This window comes from Barbus barbus, assembly GCF_936440315.1.
Source record: "Barbus barbus genome assembly, chromosome: 15".
NCBI lineage: Eukaryota > Metazoa > Chordata > Actinopteri > Cypriniformes > Cyprinidae > Barbus > Barbus barbus.
Genome location: NC_136743.1, coordinates 3,365,459 through 3,388,588, shown reverse-complemented (window position 1 = coordinate 3,388,588; position 23,130 = coordinate 3,365,459). Strand labels below are relative to the sequence as shown.

The 23,130-nt window shown below is 37.0% G+C and overlaps 1 protein-coding gene across 1 annotated transcript in view; it reads left to right on the top strand.

Annotated features, from left to right (window-relative positions):
* LOC306881319 (CUGBP Elav-like family member 5) overlaps positions 1-23,130 on the top strand; it is a gene marked incomplete at its 5' end in the record, with an annotated part of 166,065 nt that overhangs the window by 65,208 nt on the left and 77,727 nt on the right. The window contains one exon of the mRNA XM_079435351.1: positions 17,212-17,260. Coding sequence (XP_079291477.1) covers positions 17,212-17,260 — 49 coding nt within the window. The remainder of the gene's footprint in view (positions 1-17,211; positions 17,261-23,130) is intronic.

The following is a 23,130-nucleotide window of genomic DNA, read 5'->3' as shown; positions in this document are numbered from 1 at the left end:
TTTTCAAAGTTATAAATTAAACTTTTTTTCAAATAATTATAAATGTTATTCGTGACCCTGGACCACAAAACCAGTCTTAAGTCTCTGGGGTATATTTGTAGCAATAGCCAAAAATACATTGTATGGGTCAAAATTATTGATTTTCTTTTATGACAAAAATCATTAGGACATTAAGTAAAGATCATGTTCCATGAAGATATTTTGTAAATTTCCTACAATACATATATCAAAACTTAATTTTTGATTAGCAATATGCATTGCTAAGAACTTCATTTGGACAACTTTAAAGGCGATTTTCTCAATATTTAGATTTTTTTGCACCCTCAGATAACAGATTTTCAAATAGTATCTCGGCCAAATATTGTCCTATCATAACAAACCGTACATCAATGGAAATATTATTTATTCAGCTTTCAGATGATGTATAAATCTCAATTTTGAAACATTGACTGGTTTTGTAGTCCAGGGTCACATTTGTAGAATGAGTGAAAATGGTTTATACACCATTAAAGACTAAAAATTTATGGTTTAGATTTAAAACTTTAACATTCTGAAAATCTTTCATTGACTTGATAGAATATTTAGTAGTCAAAAGTGATTATGGATGTCATTGTAATATTTGCATATGGGATTGTAGTTCATTTTTTTTCCACGTCTGTTTGCATACTGAATATTCTATTCACCTTTTTATAGTCCCGTGAGCCAAATGGCAGGACTTGCTGTCTCGTGGCCTTTACTCATGCAGGTTTATGAAGTCATTTACATTTCTGCATTTGGCAGATAAATTTATCCAAAGTGACTTCCATTGCGTTCAAGGTACACATTTACATTTGATCACTTCTTACTTTACTTGGGAATCAAACCTATGACCTTAACATTGCTAGCGCCTTGTTCTACTGTTTCAGCTACAGGAAAGTCTGAGTCCACAAGTCTAAAACCTAAAACTAAGAAAGAAGCTACACTATTCTTTCTGTCTTTCAGAAAATGCAGATCTAGTAAGCGTTCAGATTTTAACATCAGCATATGCATGTTTGTCATGTTTGTCTGAAGCCTCTCCTCGCAGGCGTTCTGCTCCAGATCTGGTCATGTGTGCAAACAGGAGTGAGTGTGAATGAGTGTAATCTTGTCCTTCCTTTCACGGACTCACCCCGTTATTGTCCCCGTCGGCTGTCGACTTCCCCCTCTCTCTCACTCTCTCGATTCGACTCGTCCTCTCACATCACAGCTGTCATATCTCAGGCAGAGCGACGTGAGGGGATGTAATTCTCAGTGACAGCTGCGCTGTTTAAATGCAAACTCATATGCATAAGCCTGCAGCCAACGCATGCGCTCTGAGACTGGAGCATCCTAATGTTGCCCAAACTCTGCTCAAAAAACACATTTCCTTTTAAAGGCTAGAAGAATTACATCATTCATTAAATATTGAATTATTCATTTATTTGCTTACTTGCTTACATATGGAATTACGTATAGTATTTTTGGGAATATAAGTCATGTTTTTTTTTTTTTCTGAAATGTTCTGTGACTTCTATAAAGTTATGCAATAAACGTCAAGCACACAAAACATGCGCAAAGCACATACATTTGGATCCATTTGAATGAAAGAGGTACATGAGCCCAAGTTTATTTGTATAGCATGTTTCCTACACGCCAGACGGTAGTTTTAGTTTCGCTTTGATTACATTTAAGTTTGCAGATTATAATATAGGTTGTTTATTGTTAATAAGGAATGCAACTATAATTAAAGATGGTTTTATGCTTATATTTGTTATTTCTGTTTTGTTTTATTAATTTATTTTATTTAAAAAGAAATAAGCTATAATATTGATTGTTTGAATGATTGCAATTATGTATGTTCATATATTTTCCAAATAATTTTGAGGGATAAAATGAAAGCTCACCCAAGATGATAATGCTCTACTCAAAGGTTGGTTTGATTTTTTTATTTATTTTATTTCATTATTTTTTTATGAGAGTATGAGAGCATATTTGCATGCATACAGTTTTTGTTCATGTAATTTATTTTTATAAATATTATTTTATTTTATTTTATTTATGTTTTTGTCAGTTTTGGATCTTGACAGATCTTCATCACCATCCAAATCAAATCAATTTGCATCAGATGTAATAGCAAGTGAAAACCGTATGTGCTTGCTCCTTAAGTTTGCTTTAATATTAATTAAAATTAAGTGAAGAGTATACCTGATAAAACTGTATAAATTATAAATATATAAATAAATACGAAAAAGCTAAACATTAACAGTAAGTGCATTCCACCGATTACTAAATAAATAAATACAATCACATGGAGTTCAACCAGCATGAGATTGAGTAAATGAAGACAGAATAGTGATTTTTAGTTGAACTATCCCTCCAGTGTTACCTTCTCTACAGATTAAACACACTCGTAATATACTGTAGCATGCATTCACGGCCCTGTTTGACTTGCACACGAGCCGAGGAGGAAGCTGAGCGCAGAGCAAAGGCGAATTAACACGGTGAGAGTACAAACAAGCAGATCTGCAGCGTAGCAGAAGCTCTTCCCCGGGCTATTCTCCATTCTGCTATGTAGACATTTCTCTGTGCTGAGTCTTACAGAAGTATGAATATGAAAACTGGTGTCAAAACAGTTTTCATTGTGTAGAAGCTGGCCTCCGTTTGCTGTTCGCCTCAAACTACTGACTAGTCTCTCGTCCCTTCTCACTTCCTCTTCCTCTTCCTCTTCCCTCCTTCAATCCTGTAAGCTTTCCTTGATTTCTTTATTCCTCCTATTCTGTCTGTGTGTCTTTGGCTGTCTTTCTGCTTTTCTGTCTCTCTAGCAGAGGAGAATTGTATTGTGTAGATGTCGCTTTTTCATAATCAGGAGTTTTTAGTTATTTTTCTTTATCTCGATTGTCATGAAATTCCTTAAAGGAACAGTTAACCCAAAAATGATAATGTTTCACTCAACGCATCCTCTGCAGTTAATGGGTGCCGTCACTGGATTTCGTTCTTACAAATATGCAGTTTTTTACTTCACAAGGCATTAATTGATGGATTGGAGTGGTGTGGATTACTTGTGGATTATTGTTATGACGGCACCCATTCACTGCAGAGGATCCATTTTTGAACAAGTGATGGAAGGCTAAATTTCTCTAAATATGGGACAAGAAGGAACAAACAATCCCCTCACTCCTTCTCCAAGCAATCTCTCTTAATCTTACTTTTACACTCTTACCAGCACTCACACACATCATCAACATATCCCTCCTCACAGACACTTTCCCCACTGCATTCAAGCAGGCTCAGGTATCCCCACTGCTCAAAAAACCTACATTAAACACTTCTCTTACAGAAAACTACAGACCTGTCTCTCTCCTTCCATTCATAGCGAAACCACTTGAACGAGTTGTTTTCAACCAGGTATCATTGTTTCTTTCACAGAACAACAAACGGGATGCTAACCAGTCAGGTTTCAGGAGTGGCCATTCAACTGAGACTGCGCTACTCTCAGTCACTGAAGCCCTGCGAATTGCAAAAGCTGATTCCAAATAATCAGTTCTCATTCTGCTGGATCTATCTGCTGCTTTTGACACTGTCAATCATCAGATCCTCCTGTCCACCCTCTCATCACTGGGATTCCACTTCGCTGATTTGAATCCTATCTCACTGTCTCACTATATAAATCGGATAGGATAGACACTCTTTCAGGGTGCCCTGGGCAGGGGAGGTATCCACAGCACATCAGCTGGTCACTGGGGTTCCTCAGGGATCAGTTCTTGGACCCCTCCTCTTCTCCACATACACTACATCACTGGGTCCCATCATACAGGCACATGGCTTCTCCTACCATTGCTACGCTGATGACACACAGCTCTATCTCTCTTTTCAACCAGATGATCCAAAGGTAGCTACACGGATCTCAGGCTGCCTGACAGACATCTCGGCATGGATGAAAGAACATCACCTACAGCTCAACCTGGCAAAAACTGAGCTTCTTGTCTTCCCTGACACTTCAGCTCTACAGCATGATTTCACCATCGAGCTAGGTTCTTCTACAATTACCCCATCAACTTCGGTCAGAAATCTTGGTGTAATCTTTGATGACCAGCTGACCTTCAAAGTCCACATTGCAAAGACTGCTCGATCTTGCAGGTTTGCATTACACAACATCAGAAAGATCAGGCCCTTTCTAACAGAGCATGCAGCACAACTTCTTGTCCAGGCCCTTGTCATTTCTAGGCTGGACTTCCATCAACCACAACCAAACCTCTACAAATGATTCAGAATGCAGCGGCACGACTGGTCTTCAACAAGCCCAAAAGAGCCCATGTTACACCTCTCTTTATCTCCTTGCACTGGCTATCGGTTGCAGCTCACATCAAGTTCAAGACATTGATGCTTGCATATAGAACAGGCACAGGCTCAGCTCCCGCCTACTTCCACTCACTATTACGAATCTACATCCCCTCCAGAAGAGATCCACTAGTGAGCAAAGCCTCGTGGTACCATCACAGAGAGGCTCAAACTCACTCTCCAGAACATTCTCGTTCACCATTCCTGGCTGGTGGAATGATCTTCCCACCCCTATCCGGAATACTGGATCCCTGTCAACCTTCAAGCAACAGCTGAAAACTCATCTCTTTTGATACTACTTGACTTCATCCTAAATTAAAAAAAACAAAAAAAAACTTTGTCTTTCTCTTTATGTATTCCTTCCTTTTCTAGCTTGTATTTATTTGAACAATGCCTGGGACTTGGTATTACGAGTAATTCCTCTGTCTGTTTGCCTCTTTAAGATGAAGCGCTTTATGTATTCCCCAATTGTAACTTTTTTCAGACTTTTAATCTGCAAAATGACTAAATGTAAATGTAAACGCTACACACAAAATACATTTAGGGTGATAATGGGATATTTTCTGAGGAGCGACACCTTCCAAACTGCTTATTCTCATTGTTCTCTAGAAGAAACAAGTGAGATGTGAAAGAGATCTCATTGTTTTATGTGTATTTCTCTTATGAGCTGTCGTTCTCTTCATTAACTCTCTCTTATGGAGTGTGTGACCTGGATTAGAAGAGTATGTTGTTGTTGCCTGCAGTTACATACAGTCATCTTTTGTGTGTCTGGATACAGCCGTGTGTGTGTGTGTGTGTTTCTGTTGTATTGATTTTATTTTGGAGCAGAGCAGGATATGTTTTAGCTGAGCCCTGAGGGAGAGACGGAGATACAGGGCACGAGAGAGAGAGAGACAGAGAGAAGAATAATTCTGGAGAGTGACTCACTCGCCCACAGCTAGTGTTGATGTTGATGTCAGCAGATCACATGAACATGACAATCCACTCACCTATCTATCACTGTGATTCCACTGCTGTCGCCAACACCTATAATGAGCTCCTAAAGCTATGTGTTCACTACTGTTTAAAAGTTTAGGCTCAGTAATATTTCTTTTAATGAAATTAATAGGTAACACTTTATTTTAAGGTGTCCTTGTTAAAGATGTTACATGTACTTACTATTATAATAACAATTAATTATGCATAATTACATGTAAGTAACCCTAACCATATAGTAAGTACATGTAGTTAATTAATATTACTCAGTGCTTAAATGTATAATTACACTGTAACAAGGACACCTTAAAATAAAGTGTAACCAATTAATACTTTTATTGAGCAAGAATGCATTAAATTGGTCAAAAGTGACAGTGGAGGCATTTAAAATGTTACAAAATATTTTTTTTTTAAATACATAGTTATTTTGAATTTTCTATTAAACAAAAAATCCTGATAAATAAAATGTATCACAGTTTTCACAAGAAGTTTGGACAGCATAACTGTTTACAACGTTGAGAATGATCTGAAATGTTTCTTGATTAGCAAATATTAGAATGATTTCTGAAAGATCATGTGACACTGAAGACTGGAGTAATGATGCTGAAAATTCAGCGTTACATCACAGGAATAAATTACATTTTACAATATTACAATAGAAAACTGTTATTTTAAATTGTAATAATATTGGCAAGATACCATGGTACAGTGTTGGTGTCAGATTGGAATACCATGGTACAGATGATCACTATATTCAAGTACCATCATATTTGAATGGTACTTCACAGTAAATCAAGGCATTATTATGGTATTTTTTTCTTGATTATAGCTAAATCCTTTATACCTCCTTGATCTATGTAGTCCTAAAATAAAAAAACAGCAATTGAATTTTATTGTTATATATTGCAAATGTATATGCATAATATAGGCAACTCTTTATTCTAATGCAAATAATATAATATTCAGATATAAAAATAATACATAAAAAATAATATTCAAAATTCCACTCAAATGAGCTAACTTTACATTAAAACTTTATGATATATTGTCCAATTAAACTTTTTTTTTTTATTCAGTCAATGGAGTTATAGTGCGACAAGATGATGAGGATGCAGACACCAAGCTGCTACTCACCAAATAATTAAAGAGATGAAATATGGATTTGAGTGTAAATTATTTTATTATTTGAGAAGAACGAGAGTGTAAAGTGATGCAAGAGACTTGAAACTAGCATGATAGCTATGGAGGAACTTATTTGCCAGGGACAACCGTCAGTTATATGGATAAAAAAAAAAAAAAAACCTGACCAACTGACCAATCAGATTCCAGCATTCCAAGTATATATACTTCATTAACACAACTAAAATACAATCAAGACTTTTCTGATCAGGAATTACAAACAGCTTCTCAGAGAGGGTGCTATGATTTGCTAGGAGGGAAGGATTTGGCACGACACCAACAACTTGCTTCTAATGATCAATAATGAACAAAAGTCCCTGTTGAAATTCGATCGAGCTCTGTTTGATAGCGAGGCTCTCAGACTTTCAGACTCATGATTTCAGATTAGCTCTATTTTTTTATGTCACGCCTCAGTCCTTCACTAACCCACACAACAGCCTCACCTTTGCTTTGAAGTATCTGCTTTAATCAATGGTGCTGCGGTGTTATCTAAATAAAGTCTTTTCACTGAGTGAGTTTGAGATCTTGGACGTCTTTCAGTGGCCGCCGGCTCACAGAGAGCTCCTCTCACCTCGTTCAATCTGAGTTGTGGGGAATGCAATCAATACGTCCATTAATTCTACTTAGCGGCGCTGTGCGCTACAACCAAGGGCTGGAGGCCACACAAAGGCAGGTGCGATTGAATGGCTGACCTTTTGAAGCCGAGACCCCTGCATTGATCCGCTGTATTCATGACAGTTGAGTGAGGGGGACGCAGCGCTTCGGATGAGCGACTTAAAGCAATAGTTCAGCGAAAAATGAAAACTTTATTACTCGTCCTCATGTCTTTTTCCAAAATCATGCTGTTCATGTACAACACGTTTTGACTCTTACCTCAGTCTGGAATACTTTACATGATGCACTTACAGTGGAAGTTATGATCAGAAAATGAACAATAATATGTTTGGTATCTGTGCAAAAGAATGATTTAATGAAATTGTTCAACCAAGAAAGAAAATTAGCTGAATATTTACTCGCCCTAAGGCTGTTCAAAATGTAGATGAGTTTGTTTCTTCATCAGATTTGGAGAAATGTAGCATTCCATCACCTGCTCACAAATGGTTCCTTTTCAGTGAATGGGTGCCGTCAGAATGAGAGTCCAAACAGCTGATAAAAACATCACAATAATCCACAACCACTCCAGTCCATCAATTAATGTCTTGTGAAGTGAAAAGCTGAGTGTTTGTAAAAATTAAATCCATCATTAAGCCAAAATAATGCTTCTTCAAGTGAAAAAGTCCATCTCCTGTTGTCCTCTCACTTTAAAATTTCCAAACATTTTTGTGTAGAACTGTTTTGGCTTGTAAACAGTACTTGATCTGTGCATATTTCTTCCCTGATTCAGACCAGATGACGTTTTCACTGTAGAAAGCAATATTATGGATAGAAGACTTGTATTTTAGCTGGAAGCAATGGTTTAAAGTTAAAAATCTTAATTATGGATTTGATTCTTACAAACTTGCAGTTTTTTACTTCACAAGACATTAATTGATAGACTGGATTGGAGTGGTGTGGATTACTAGTGGATTAATGTGATACTATTTGGACTCTCATTCTGACGGCACCCATTCACTGCAGATGATCCATTGGTGAGCAAGTGATGGAATGCTGCAGTACATTTCTCAAAATCTGTTCCCATGAAGAAACAAACTCATCCACATCTTGGATACCCTGAGGGTGAGTACATTTTCAGCAAATTTTCATTTTTGGGTGAACTGTTTAACTTTACAGCTCAAATAACCAACAGTTTTATTGAAGAATTCAGTAACAAAAGTACAAGCTTCACACTTCGGCTTGTAAACCCTCCGTCTGCTTGCCTGCTTGATTTCCATTGTAAATGCATTGCTGTAAATGCGTTTCTCTTTATTGTCTGTGGTCGACAGCAGACCGCAGATGCTGTCTGCAGGCTTTAAGATAAACCTGAATATTCCTTTAGGGATCAACAGTGAATGCCGGGATTGGGAGGTTTACTGTCAGACATTGTCAGGTTTCTCAGACAGTTATATATTAGTGTATTTTTTAGTTATGTGTTTCTTGAGGTGAGATAATATGCTGCTGCTCTGGTGTATGTTTATGTGGAATATTCAGGTTATGTGTAAATGATTATGTGACAGATGGTGAAACGCTTCTTAATTTCACTCTCTAAATAACAAGATAATGAACCTCACCGCTGAACGTCCTCTTGAGTCTGTTGCTATGTTCTCCTCTACCACAATGTTTCCATATACGCTACATTTCACGTCAAAAGTTTGGGGTCATTAAGGTTTTTTTACATTTTTGAAAGAAGTCTCTTATGCTCAGCAAGACTGCATTTATTTGATCAAATATTCTGTAATATTGTAAAATATTATTACTATTTAAAACAACTCTTTTCTATTTAAACATATTTTAAAATGTAATTTATTCCTGTGATCAAATCTGCATTTTCAGCATCATTACTCCGTCACATGACCCATTAGAAATCATTCTAATATGCTGATTTGCTGCTCAAGAATTGTTTATTATTATTATCAATGTTGAAAGCAGTTCTGCTCCTTTATATATTCTCCTTGTCTGTTTTAACATCCTGCCGGATAACATAGCCCTGTTTGTGTGTTGTTCTTAAAGTGTTTGCAGCAGTGAAATGCTTATAGGTTATCGGTGCACTCTGGAGACATTAAAATTAATGGTTTCCTCACAGCCGTGAGGGGTCACCGCTCACAGGACATCTGCAGATGATGAGCGGCCTGCGCCGTGACCCACAATCCACTCTCACCTGTGTATACTCACATGAGAGTGTGTACGTGCACATGGAAGTGTGTGTGTGTTCTGATGTGTGCATGCACACACCTGTGTCTAAGTATCTGCTACATCTACATATAGTATCATAGTATATATGTTTATATATATATATATATATATATATATATATATATATATATATACAGGTGCATCTCAAAAAATTAGAATATCGTGAAAAAGTTCATTTTTATTTCAAAAAGTGAAACTTTCATATTTTCTAGATTCATTACATGTGAAGTAAAACACTTCAAAAGTGTTTTTGTCTGAGGCACTATTGAGTCTTCAGCTCGTCTGGATTGTTGGATCGACTGTTTCTCATCTTTCTCCTGAAAATATCTCATTGATTCCATATGGGCTTCAGGTCAGGCATGTTGGCAGGGCAATCAAGCACAGTAATATCATGGACAGCAAACCACTTGAAAGTGGTTTTGGCACTGTGGACAGGTGCTAAAGTCCTGCTGGAAAAGTAAATCAGCATCTCCATTTATACTGTAGGAATGGTCATTTAATGAAGCCCAAATGTAAATATTCTAATATTTTGAGAGACTGGATTTTTGACTTTCATGAGCTGTAAGCTCTAATCATCAAAATTAAAACAAAAAAAACTTTTGAAATGTATATTTCCATCAGTATTTTGATATGTTCAAATATTTTACTGTCCATTAACTCAGTTCCTACCAAATTGGATTCATAATAAATTAAACTAAAAGTGATTATACTAGATATAGAGTAAATGCATTTAAACCATGCTGAGAAATTAGTAGACAAATTAGAAAAGAAAAAACAAAAACTAGAAACATATTCCTCATGTTGTTTAAATTTGTAGTTAGGTGTCACGGTGCACACAGGGAACACGCAGACGAGGATGTAACTCAAATAATAGTCTTTACTTCACATCAAGGCAGGGCAAGACAAGGCTTACAGACAGGAAACACCGGGGGTAACGAGTAGACCAGACCAAATCAAACTGAACAGACAGGACTATAAATACACAGGTAAATCATAGATAACGAGACGAACACAGCTGGACAAGGATTAACTAATGATCACACTAGACGAGGACAGGAAGCAAACCAAATATGGACACAAGAGGCAGGAACACCTGACACACACGACAGAGGACTGACATTAGGCTGAATAGGCTGGATGCTATAAAAAGTTCATTTCTGGCACGGAATGAAAAGATTAAATAAAAGGTAATTGTGACTTTTTCTTGATTTTTTTTAGGATTGTGAGATATAAACTAAGAATTTTGAGAGAAAAAAAATAGTATTGCAAGATGTAAACAGAATTCTGAGGAAATAAATGGAATTTCAAGATGTAAGCTTTAAATTCCCCTTTTTTTTTTTTTATTAATTGAGAGGTGTAAATTCACAATTGTCAGAAAAAAGTCAGAATTGTGAGATAACAATGTGCAATTACCATTTATTTATTTAAAATTCCATGACAGAAACAAGTTTCAATAGCATACTGTTGATGCATATTTCCCTCTAATAATATTTTTTATAAAAATAGTTACTAACTTATTAGCCAGCTAAGTTATGTTTGTTTTGGTGTGTGTGTGTGTGTTTCCCCTGGTTCACAGGAAAACCATTAGTAAACAGGGATTCCATAAAGTGGAAGCCCTGTATAAATAATGTGGCGTCAGTGTTTTTGCCCAGAAATCTGCCGCAGTCATCAGTTATATAGAGCAGTTGTAAGTACAGTAGAACATGAGAATAAACACTGCATTCGTCCAGATTTATGTATTTACTATAGCATGTGTGTGTGTGTGCAGACAGGTGGATCGTTTGTCTTTAATATATAAAGCATAATTAAACGCTGACAGCCTCATGTTCGTCTGAGCCGCTTCACATGAGAGCAGTTTGGTGGTAACAGTCTGTATGTTGAAGATAATGTTGCTGTAATATATATTGAGAATCGATATGAATCGAAGACTAGATGTCTGGCGGTGAGGGGTTCAAATCTGTCCCTCGTGTGATTCTGTTGTGTGGTATTGTCTGTGGTTGAGCCATTTCAGGCTCATCGATGCCTTTCTTTTTGGACAGTCTGTGGTTTACTGAGCACTTCTCTGAAATGTTATTCTACTGAGGCACAATGTTTACAACAATTAAACCCTCTTCTTTTATAAAAAAAAATACCATAGTATTACCATGTTTTTGTACATGGTACCATGGTAACCTTTTAACTACTTTAGAGTGTCATATCGTAGATTATTGTAAAAAACTAAATAACAAAAAAAACTTAAAAGCAGTGTTACCAAGTCCACAATTTTTCCACAGAATGTTGCCACTGGTTGTTTTTTAAGCCCACAGTCCACACCCCTTGGGAAATACGTTTTCGACTTGTTGTGTCACGTTTTGTCGTGTTTTGTTACATTTTGTTACGCAGATCTGGCAACCCTGCGGCTAAGCAACCTTCCAAACCTAAACAAAAATGCCAGCTCTGTCGACGGTGGCTTAGTTAAAGTCTTCGACCATAATGAATGTAATATTACATTGGTCAAAAATAGCAGATACCAAATGCTGAAGATGTTGCTATGTTTACAGCTGTGTCAGTCATCACAATTTTGAGAGTAAGTTTTTTCCGTACACACAAAAAAACAATAATTTAGGGGATTTACTCCTGTATTTAAATGCAATTGTCATTCCCAATCACCTAACTTACAGTTTTGCTTGTATATCAAACAGAACTCACTCTCAAAACTGCAATGATTGAGCCTGTTGTAAATATAGCAACATTTTGTCATCTCACGTGTTTGGTACAGTATCTGCTATTTTTGACCAATGTAATATTACAGTGACCAAAGACTTATGTTCACAGATTTTCAGTAAAACAAAGACAACAGAGCCATCATATTGCATTTGTGTTTGGAAAGCTACTTAAAATAGGGCACTCTTGAAGTATTGCCATGTCCACATATAGTATTATAAGCAATACTTATTGTTATTAAGCCTCTTTGGGCTTGTTGTTCGGCTTGGCTCATAAAGTGATCTGTTATATGGAGCTAATAAAATATTATTATAGTTTAATTTATAAAGTTTATTATATGCTTGTTCTTATGTGCTGTTTTTTATAGCAATATCTGGCAACACTGAGTCAAGATGTACCTCCTTCCCTGTAAGTTGTTGCACCACCACTCTACACGTTCAGATACATCATCGACAGCTAGTTGTTCCATTCGATTCAATACACACTGCGAATGTAAATGCAGTTGTCGCTACCTAAATTTTTCTTGAGTCAGTTCGGTTGTAGAGTGCAGTTGTCACTCCCGTAAAGACTGAACTGTGTGTGTACAGAACATGATTAAAGGGATAGTTCACCCAAAAATGTGACTTTATTTCTTCAGTAGAACACAAACAAAGATGTTTAACTCAAATCATATAATGGCAGTCAATGGGACCCATGGTTTGAGAGTCAAAAAAACAAACACAGACAAAATCAAATTAAACCCTGCGGCTTGTGACGATACATTGAGGTCTTAAGACACGGAACAATCGGCATGTGCAAGAAACTGAACAGTATTTATATAATTTTTTACCTCTGATCCACCGCAATGTCCAACTGTCCTGAGCGCGTTCACAACAGCCGGCGCGTGACGTATCAACATGCTCAGGCATAGTAGACGCATGCGTGGTAGTGATCTGTCGCGCGAATTTGTCACTCAACGTTTAGATTGCTTTGAACTAGTTTAACTAGATATTGCAGTCCAAATTCAAAATATTGAATTTGCACACGCAGGTTGCCAACTTAACGACACCAACAGGAACAAGCGCACATGACGATGAAAGACATGAAATACACTGTGTTTTCCGCCAACTGGCAACCCGGGGTGCCGAAATACAATTGGGTAAACTGGCAGTGGGCGAGTTTCACAACCCAAAATGCCCGGAATGCACATTTTCAAAGAAGAATAACTAACTGTAGCATTGTTTTTCAGATAAACAAGTATGTTAACTTGGCATGTTTCTTAAATATCTGGAAACATATTATGGTATTTTTATGCTTTAGTAGAGTCAAAAACTTGCATACAGCAACTTAAGCACTAAAAGGTGAACTGGCAACCGAATTTAGCTGCAGTGTGTACATGCCCTAGATTGCATGCATAGTAGACATGTAACACTTGAATGTGACGGATTCCTAATTGCGTCTTCAGAAGTGGGAGGTAAGACCTTCCGACAAGCATGTGTAGCCTGCATAATATATGATGCTGCTATTGACACCATGACCCGCGCTGTATGTTGCAAATGGAAAGGAAAAACGGCCCAATTTCCGCAATTCACCTCCCGTTGGCAAGCGTGGCACAGAATTTATTTTGGACCCTAAGTGAAGTGAGAGCAATCTTAAAAAAATGCTTTGCGAGAATCCAAATGTGCATAGGCGTGCAGGGTGTTGTGTTATTGTGTATAGCTCCTGTATGGCTCTCCACCTAAGTGAGCGATAGGTACCCATTAGCGCTGATGTTGACTTCCTGTCGTGGCTGTGGCCTGTCTCACCCCCCACTTCCTGTTGCGACTCAGCCCCCTGTGTGCCGTCGCCGTGACAACTCCATACAGAGAGTCTTTCATCACCGCTGCCACAGCGATGTCGCCACAGGCAGCCACACAGCTCACCTGCTGCACCCGTCTCTCTGTACATCTTCATTTCTCTCACTGTAGCGCTTCTGCTCGCTGCTGCTTTCCTCCTTCCCTCCCCTGTTTTATTTGCCATTCCCTGTCAACAATTGCTATTGCTTTTCTGTTGTTGTTTTTTTCAAATAATGTTGAATAAAAATATTTTTATATTTATTCAGAAAAATGTAGTTTTTTGCGCGTGGTTGCCAGGATGTTGCTATGCAGTTTTTCAGTGTTTGGGGTGGTTGCTCGGGTGTTTTGGATGGTTACCACAGGGTTTGAGAGTTTTATCATATTACTATGTGGTTTATTATTATTATTATTATTATTCAAATAATTTGTAATTATTTTTTAAAAGTATTACTATTTTTATCCTGAATGCTTTTAGCTTATTGCTTTGCAGTTGATAGGTTGATCTATTCCAGGCAGTTCATTACAAATGCTATATGGTTGTTAGTTTGATATGGGTGTTGCTAAATGGTTTAAGGTGATAGCTAAGGTGTTTTGGGTGGTTACTAGGGCATTTTGGGTGGTTGCTAAGGTGTTTTGGTGTTCTGGGCAATTGCTAGGGCATTTTGGGTGGTTGCTAAGGCATTTTGGTGTTCTGAGCGGTTGCTAGGGCATCATTAGGTGGTCACTAGGGCGTTTTGTGTGGTTACTAAGGTGTTTTGATGTGCTGGGCAGTTGCTAGGGCATCACTAAGTGATAATTTGGGCATTTTTGTGGTTGCTGAGGTATTTTTGATGTGATGGGTGGTTGCTAGGACATTTTGGGAGGTCACTAAGGCATGTTGGTGTTCTGGGCGGTTGCAAGGGCATCACTAGATGGTCTCTAGCGTTTTTTGGGTGGTTGCCACATAAGTTGTTTTGAGTTTTTTGGCACATTGTTATCTGGTTAGGGTTCTAGGTGATTGCTAGGGAATTTTATGCAGTTGCTAAGATGTTTTTATGTGCTGGGTGGTTGCTAGGGTGTCACTAGGTGATCTCTAGCTTGTTGTGGGGGGTTGCTAAGGTGTTTTAGTGTTCTGAGCCTTTGCTTGGGCGTCACTAGGTGGTCACTAGTGTTTTGTGTGCTTGCCACACAGTTTCTCAGCTGTTTTGAGTGTATTTGTCACATTGCTGTGGTTAGGGTTGCTGGGCGGTTGCTAGGGTGTTGCTAGGTGGTTGCCAAGGTGTTCTGGGTCGTTGCTTGATAGTATATTATTACTATGATTTTCTAGCCTCAAATGCTCCAAAAAAAAAAAAAAAAAGAAGTCAGAATTATAAGATATCTAAAAATAAATAAATAGCAATTTCTTATATTAATTATAATAATTAATAGTTTAACTTATATTTCTGTGTTTCTGCCATTTAGTCTCTGGTTTAATATACGGTGATCGTCCGTGGCCTGTCAGCTTTGATTTGGAGGAGGTGCTGTGAATTCCTGTTGTCGAGGGCAGAGTCACGTACAGGATGCAGAACGCTGTCGTGATCTGATCAGCTTTCATTCTTCTTATCAGAGTACAGATTTTAAAGCTGCTCCACACAAAACATCTCAGCGTCGACTTATTAGATGTGTAAGATTGTGTCTCTCTCCCTCGTCATCTTCACATGCTCGTCTTTTTCCTCACATCAGACACTAAACAAATGCAAATGTGCGTGTTTGGGCTTTTCTGTGCATCACAGCACACGCTTCATAGTCATGAAAGACACAATGAATTTGTGCCTCTGCTCCTGGAAAAAGGCATCTAACGAATTCAGAAACATCCATCTTTAAGCGTGAACCGTAATGAAGAGAAAATGCAATGAAGAGAGAGAAGTTTAGATGGAAATTAAGAAGCGAATAGTGAATTCAGAGATGGAGTGATGGAACAAAGCAGGGTTAAACAGATGCTACAGACCTCGTCTGATCTCAGATTGCTCAGTGGTTGCTGTTTTTTACTCGCAATTATGTTGTATTGAAGTATAAATTTGTTCCTCTTTATATTCCTATGGACAATGTCACATGTGTGCAGCTCACGATACAGAGTTTTCAGTGACTTTCGGTTCACAGTAAATGCTGTTCCACACAAACTTCATCTCTGCATGCATTCTGACTTTGGGTCGCTTATATCATGCATTTACAAATGCAACATGTGCCAACCATCTTCTCAGACTTGTAATGAGAAGCACTTATAAACTGGCTGTTGTCAACAAAAGAGAAGCTTTAAGGGGGTCCCTGTGATTTTCCACCAAAATAATGATGTTTAAAATTAAGAAATTAAGATATTAAATATTAATATTGTAATTTTACATCTGTACTGTGAAATAATATATATATATATATATATATATTTATTTTACAGTAAAATACATCAATTGTAATCTTTAGTTTAATATTTTTCATAATAAAAATAATAATAATCATCATAAAAGATACGATTTAAAGGATTTGTGCAGTCTTCTACCAAAATATTGATGGTTTAACGAAGAAACCAAGAAATGGAGAAATCAAGGCAACCAGAAATGCTAATATTGTAATTTTACATAAATAAATTTTAATTTTACAGGGAAATAATTCAGTAGTGATCTTATATTATAATATTTTTAGTAATGATATTAGTATTAGTATTTTGTCACACTGATATATAGTCACATTTTTGGCCATACTGTACAAATAATCACAGCAAAAAAAAAATATATATTACATCGTAATTGCAATTCGATTTTTTTTTTCCTCCCTAAAATTGTACAGCTCTAAAATTACTCTAGTTTTAAAATAAAAGTGAGTAGCAGCTCAGATGATTTGAAGAGAAATGTGTAAGTTCATATTGATATCTCTGACTTTGCAGCTGACTTAATGCAACTCGTAGTGCAGTTTGAGATACTGTTGACATCTCATCTGGATCTCTAGAGGAGATACATACGAGATTACTAAGCAAAAGGTCTCAACTGGATCTCTGTTTAATCTCGTCGATGTCTTCGAGATGCAATTTCATTTAGATCTCATTTGTGATTCTTCTTTCCTGTAGTTCTCATCTTGTCTTTTCTGGTTTCGTACAACACCTCAGTCTAACTCAAACCACGGCAGCTATACTGAAGTCTTGATACGAGCTTGACGTTGAAATTACTCGTGTAAGCGCGCGTGCACGCGGTTTCCCGCAGCCCGTGGGCTTCTGGGAGTTGACGTCTCTGAGCTTCAGTGGCTCTGACAGCTGTGAATCCGGGAGCGAGACGACGCGTTCCTAACCTGCTCCTCTGGCTGTCTCTGTCTTACACCTCCACATTAACCTTTCTCTTTCTCTCTCCCTCTCTCTCTTTCTCTCCCGCAGATGACACGGCCTATTCAGGTGAAGCCAGCTGACAGCGAGAGTCGAGGAGGTAAAGAGATTTCATTTCTACCTCACTCTATTGCTCCACACTCATTTATTTTCTCGCTCACTCTCTGATTCAGCCGTTGTGTGCTGGTGATATTAGCTTTGACTGCTGTTTTCACTCTGTTCAGGGGTTTACATTACAGGGTCTGTGCTTTTTAATCGATTTGATTCATTCAGTGGTTAAGGTTTTAGTGCTTTTTATTGACGTGGGAGCAGGAGAGGATATAAGAAAGTTTAGGGGTTGAATTTGAATTTAAACACATAAGCATATGCACTTTATAATCAGAGGTTTTATTGTAAATAATGTCAGATGGACGTCTTTGGTTTGTGTTGGCCTTGAATCTTGTTTATTTTCAGTTTCTCGTATCATGCAAGATGTCATATCAAGTTGCAAATAGTTTGATTTGCTGTGCTTTGCAATAAATAATTTTACAATTAAAGTCCAATTATAGAAAGTTGCATATTGAACATATTAATGTTTATGCAAGCATATGTAATATTTTTATATTATATTTGTGATATTTAACTGGCATCAAACACGTGCCTTGAGATGCATTTTGTATCTTTTTCTGTTCCATCTGCACTGCAGAAAATCAAACATCAAGCAAAAAAGTGCTGAAAAAATACTAATATTTTCCTAATAAATATACAGTACATAACAAATTCAAATTTAAAAGATATTATCTTAAAACAAGTCTTAATATCTTATTCTAATTTGCTTCTCAAATAAATGTTCAATACCATTCAGACATGTAGGGTCAATATTTTAATGTTTTTGAATAAAGTCTCTTCTGCTTACCAAGGCTGCATTTATTTGATCAAAAATACAATAAAAACAGTAATATTGTGAAATATTATTACCATTTTAAAGAACAATTTTCTATTGTAATATATTGTACAATGTAATATATTCCTTTGATGCAATGCCAAACTTCATTACTCCAGTCTTCAGTGTCACATGACCCTTCAGAAATCATTCTGATCATTCTGCTCAAGAAACATTTCTCATATTATTACTGTTGAAAACAACTATGCTGCTTCGTATTTTGTGCAAAGTATGCAACATTTTATTTTTGAGGATTCCTTGATGAATAGAAACTTCAAAAGAACAGCATTTATTTCAAATAGAAATATTTTGTAATAAATGTCTTTGCTGTCTCGTTTGATTAATTTAATGCATCCTTGCTGAAAAAAACAACATCTTTCAAAAATATATTATTTGAAAGGTAGTGTATGTTGCTTCAAGGAGATTTTTACTGTAAAACAAAATAATACAGATTGTTTTGCATTGTGACTGTTTCTGAAGGCGTTCAGTGTGTCGCTCCCTTCAGCGCTTCTCTCTGCTGTTAGTCTCTCTGTCTGTTGTGGGTATTAATTTTGGTTAAAGTGATTGGGTTATTGAGTGCAGATGTGTGCACAGACCTCGTCCTTCTCCTGCCAAGTGCATTAGCATAAGACTGTAAATGAAATAGTCATTCGATCCGCCACTGTGATGGGGGGCCCAGGGGTCCCGGCGCTCGGCCTGCTTTTCTTAAATATACAAGCTGCAGTGAGGCGGGCTTGAACGTGCAATCAATAAAATAGTAGAGAGACTTTTGCCAGCGTTCTCTCTCTCTCTCTCTCTTTCTCTGTTTTTGAAGCTTTTCTGTGTGTTTGTCAGGAGGTCGCAGGCAAACGGACGTGTCATGTTTCCGTATGTGTAAAAATGCATGACCACAAACAGAGAGGAGCTGACACTTCACTGGAATAAGCGTGGTATGTTTTCTATGTGATGTGACATTTCTGGGCTGACACAAGACGGAGATCTCGGTCTCACTGACACATCATGGCATCATGCATTTACATCTGTAGTGTGTGTGTGTGTGTGTGTGTGCATGTGTGTCTTGTGTGTGAAACAGAATATTGTAATAATAATGTAATGTAGGGCGGGACTTGATTCTATGCATTGGAATTGGATTGGATGTTGGAAAGTACATAGGTCATGATATTTATTTCTAATTATGCATTTCTATGGAAGCCTGTTTCCACTACTGAATAAAAAATAATCACAATTCTTACTTTTTTTTTCTCAGAATTGCATGATATAAGCTCACAACTGTAAAAAACTTCTGAATTGTTATATGAAGTTTCACCTCAGAATTGTGAGTTTATATCTCACAGTTCTGAGAAAAAAAATCAGAATTGCGGGATATAAGCTTGCAGTTGTGCAAAATAAGTCAGAATTGTAAGATATAAACATGACATTGCGAGAAAAAAAGTCAGAATTGCAGGACATAAGCTTGCAGTTGTGCAAAAAAAGTCAGAATTGCAGGACATAAGCTTGCAGTTGTGCAAAAAAAGTCAGAATTGCAGGATATAAGCTTGCAGTTGTGCAAAAAAAGTCAGAATTGCAGGACATAAGCTTGCAGTTGTGCAAAAAAAGTCAGAATTGCAGGACATAAGCTTGCAGTTGTGCAAAAAAAGTCAGAATTGCAGGATATAAGCTTGCAGTTGTGCAAAAAAAGTCAGAATTGCAGGACATAAGCTTGCAGTTGTGCAAAAAAAGTCAGAATTGCAGGACATAAGCTTGCAGTTGTGCAAAAAAAGTCAGAATTGCAGGATATAAGCTTGCAGTTGTGCAAAAAAAGTCAGAATTGCAGGATATAGGTTTGCAGTTGTGCAAAAAAAGTCAGAATTGCAGGATATAAGCTTGCAGTTGTGCAAAAAAAGTCAGAATTGTAAGATATAAACATGACATTGCGAGAAAAAAAGTCAGAATTGCAAGATATAAACTTTCTCACAATTGCATCATTAGAAATGAGAAATCATTTCATTATGAAAATGAATATATATATTTTTTAATATATGTAAACTGTACTTTTCTCTTGTAATATATTTTAAAATGTAATTTATTTTTGTACTCCAGTCTTCAGTGTAACGTGATTCTTCAGAAACCATTCTAATACTGTATGCTGATTCGCTGCTGAAGAACTGTTGAAAACAGTTGTGCTGCTGAATATTTTTGTGAAACCATTGCCTATGTAGACAGTACAGAGCAAAGCTACTGACTAGGTTATTGTCACCATTCATGAGCACACCAATACACACAGGAGAAAGTAAAAGCTTCGTTTCTGTTGAATAAGGAAAAACATCAAATTTAGAACCATAGCTTGCCATCTTTCAGAGGAAACAGCCCATATCTTTCGTAATGGTTCAGATGGACAAAAAACCTGTGGCGAGAGCGTTCTGTCACAAGGCCAAATTCACTCTTCTCTGTCATAAACGGTGTTTATCCCCCGCCTGCCGCCCACTCCGACGCAGAAAATAGAGGGATGTGTCTAAAATACCGAAATGCTTTTAGCGCCCCAAACAAAAGAGCTTTCTCGCCTTATGGCTCTCCAAATCTGAGCTCTGACAGGCCAAATGCGCCGGCGTTTAGAGAGATCTTTTGTGCCCTGATTTGATGTCTCTTTCTTTGGACGTCTGAGGAGGAATAAGCTAAAAAACAAAAGTAATTTGCGAGAGAACCTGTCTGATGTTTGACTGCAGATCATGCGGTGAGCTCTTCATTAATGGAGAACGCTAGGCTGGCCATTGCCAGCTATTACTGCTGCTCATTTCAACTTTAACTCTACTAACCCAAAACAGCCTAAACGCTCTAAGCAATGCTGGTTTTTTTCACTTGAGCTAGTTTAGCGTAACTAGAAGCGTTTGAATCAGGGTTGTGCAAAATTTAAAATTGGCTTGTTTTCACTTCATGAGTGTGAGTTTGATTTTTAATTTAAAGAAATTCAATTCATATCTATCTATCTATCTATCTATCTATCTATCTATCTATCTATCTATCTATCTATCTATCTATCTATCTATCTATCTATCTATCTATCACTATGTCATTCTATTGTTTTATCATTCTGTCGTTCTGTCTATCATTCTATTATTCTATCATTCATTCTATTGTTTTATTGTTCTATCTTTTATTTATCACTCTATCATTCTATCTGTTGTTCTACCATTTTAACATTCTATTTATCATTCTCTCATTCTATTGTTTTAATTATATCATTCTGTTATGCTATCTATCACTCTTGTTCTGTTATTCTACCATTCTATCATCCTATCTATTGTTCTATCATTTTATCTATCACTCTATCTTTTGTTTTCTTGTTCTATCCTTCTGTCACTCTATCACTCTGTTGTACTATCACTCTATCATTCTATCGTTATCACTCTATCATTCTGCCATACTGTGCATCATTCTATTGTTCTATCACGTTATCATTCTCTTTTTCGATCGGTCTATCCTTCTATCACTCTATCATTCAAAGTGTTTCTTGATAAACTTATTTCTAGTTAAAAATGACAGTTACACGCAAATTAATGTCTTTGAATTTTCTGTAAATTGCAGTAAATTGCAGTTCTGCATCCTATTTGCTACTTCAATTCAAATTCAGTTCAAGTTTAATTCAGTTTTGAATTGCCCTTGTTTTCCTGCTTTGACCGTTGTTTGTATTCTTCGCTAAGGCCTTTGTACTTGTTACATTGCTTACTCTCATCCCTGTCTTGCATTCTTATTGTCCTTCAAGGGTGTGTAAATGACTTTCACTATTGATGCTACAAGACTATTAGAGAATGTTGATCACACAGTTGCCCTGTGGTAGTTCTTCAGCCCTCCGACAAACACTACAAGCAGTGTGTTCCCTGGCTGATGTCAGTGATATTGGCAGATCGGTGGGCAGTCCAGTCCAGAACGGAAGGGAAGCTCCTGTCAATAGCTTATCAGAACACCAGCAATGAAGGACGCTATCAGATTAGCTTAAACTAATTATTTGTAATTAACAAAGGGTCAATTAGCAGCTCGATACTGATCTACTGTGCTGGGAAATGACATTTACTCGATCAGCACCTGCACTGCACCCAAAATAACATCTCACTGACAGCGTTTTAACATTTACATGTGTGACATTCAGCTTTGTTCATGAAACACAGGCAGAATCAACAGATAGATATATGGTTATATCGTTCTATCTACTGTTTTATTGTTATATCATTCTATCTACCACTGTCCAACGATAGTTCTTGTTAACAATGACAGTTAATTTTTTTAATTCCTTTTAAATCATTTGAAATTGCCTTTTTGCAATCCTGCATTCTGTTTGCAACCTCAATTCGAATTCAATTAAACGTTTGTTCTCAGTTCAATTCTGAATGATGCACAATTCTGGTTTGCATTGACATACTGTACTTTCCTCAGGCAATCAGATGTGATGCGAAACAAAACTATAGTCTGTTTCAGCGCCAAAATCACTATAAGTATTATTTTTTATCATCAATGACTAAAAATCATGAAGAAATTGAAAAATGTGAGCACCTTTTACCACAATAATAGTTTATTCTTAATTGAATTATTACTATTTATTGAGTGCTCGTACCTTGACATACTGGTCTTGTGGCCATTTTATAAAAAATTGAGGCTGTATATGCTCTATGTTACAGTATTTTCCCCATAGTTGCTATGGCAGCATGAAACACTGAACACTGATGTTATGCACTGTGCTGATGGCAGAAAAGTACATCATTTGCTGTATGTTCTAATATCGGAGTAATGTTACACAAATGTGGTAAAATTGCATCATGATCCTTTTCCATTGTCACATACTGTTTGCATTTGCATGTAGCTAAATGCATTCATTTTGTATAATGCGTTTAAAGACTGCAGTGGCAGCTTCAGTTCCCTTCCCTCTTTAGTCCAAGGGATTGTGTGTAATACTAGCCCAAAAATAGTTCAGGAGAATTTTGGCGTACTGTTTTCAGTGTTTTGGGGCATATAGTACTGTATGTGAATGGAGATGCAACCTAAGTGTCTTTTCTGGTAGTTAAATGTCATGTGCGCCT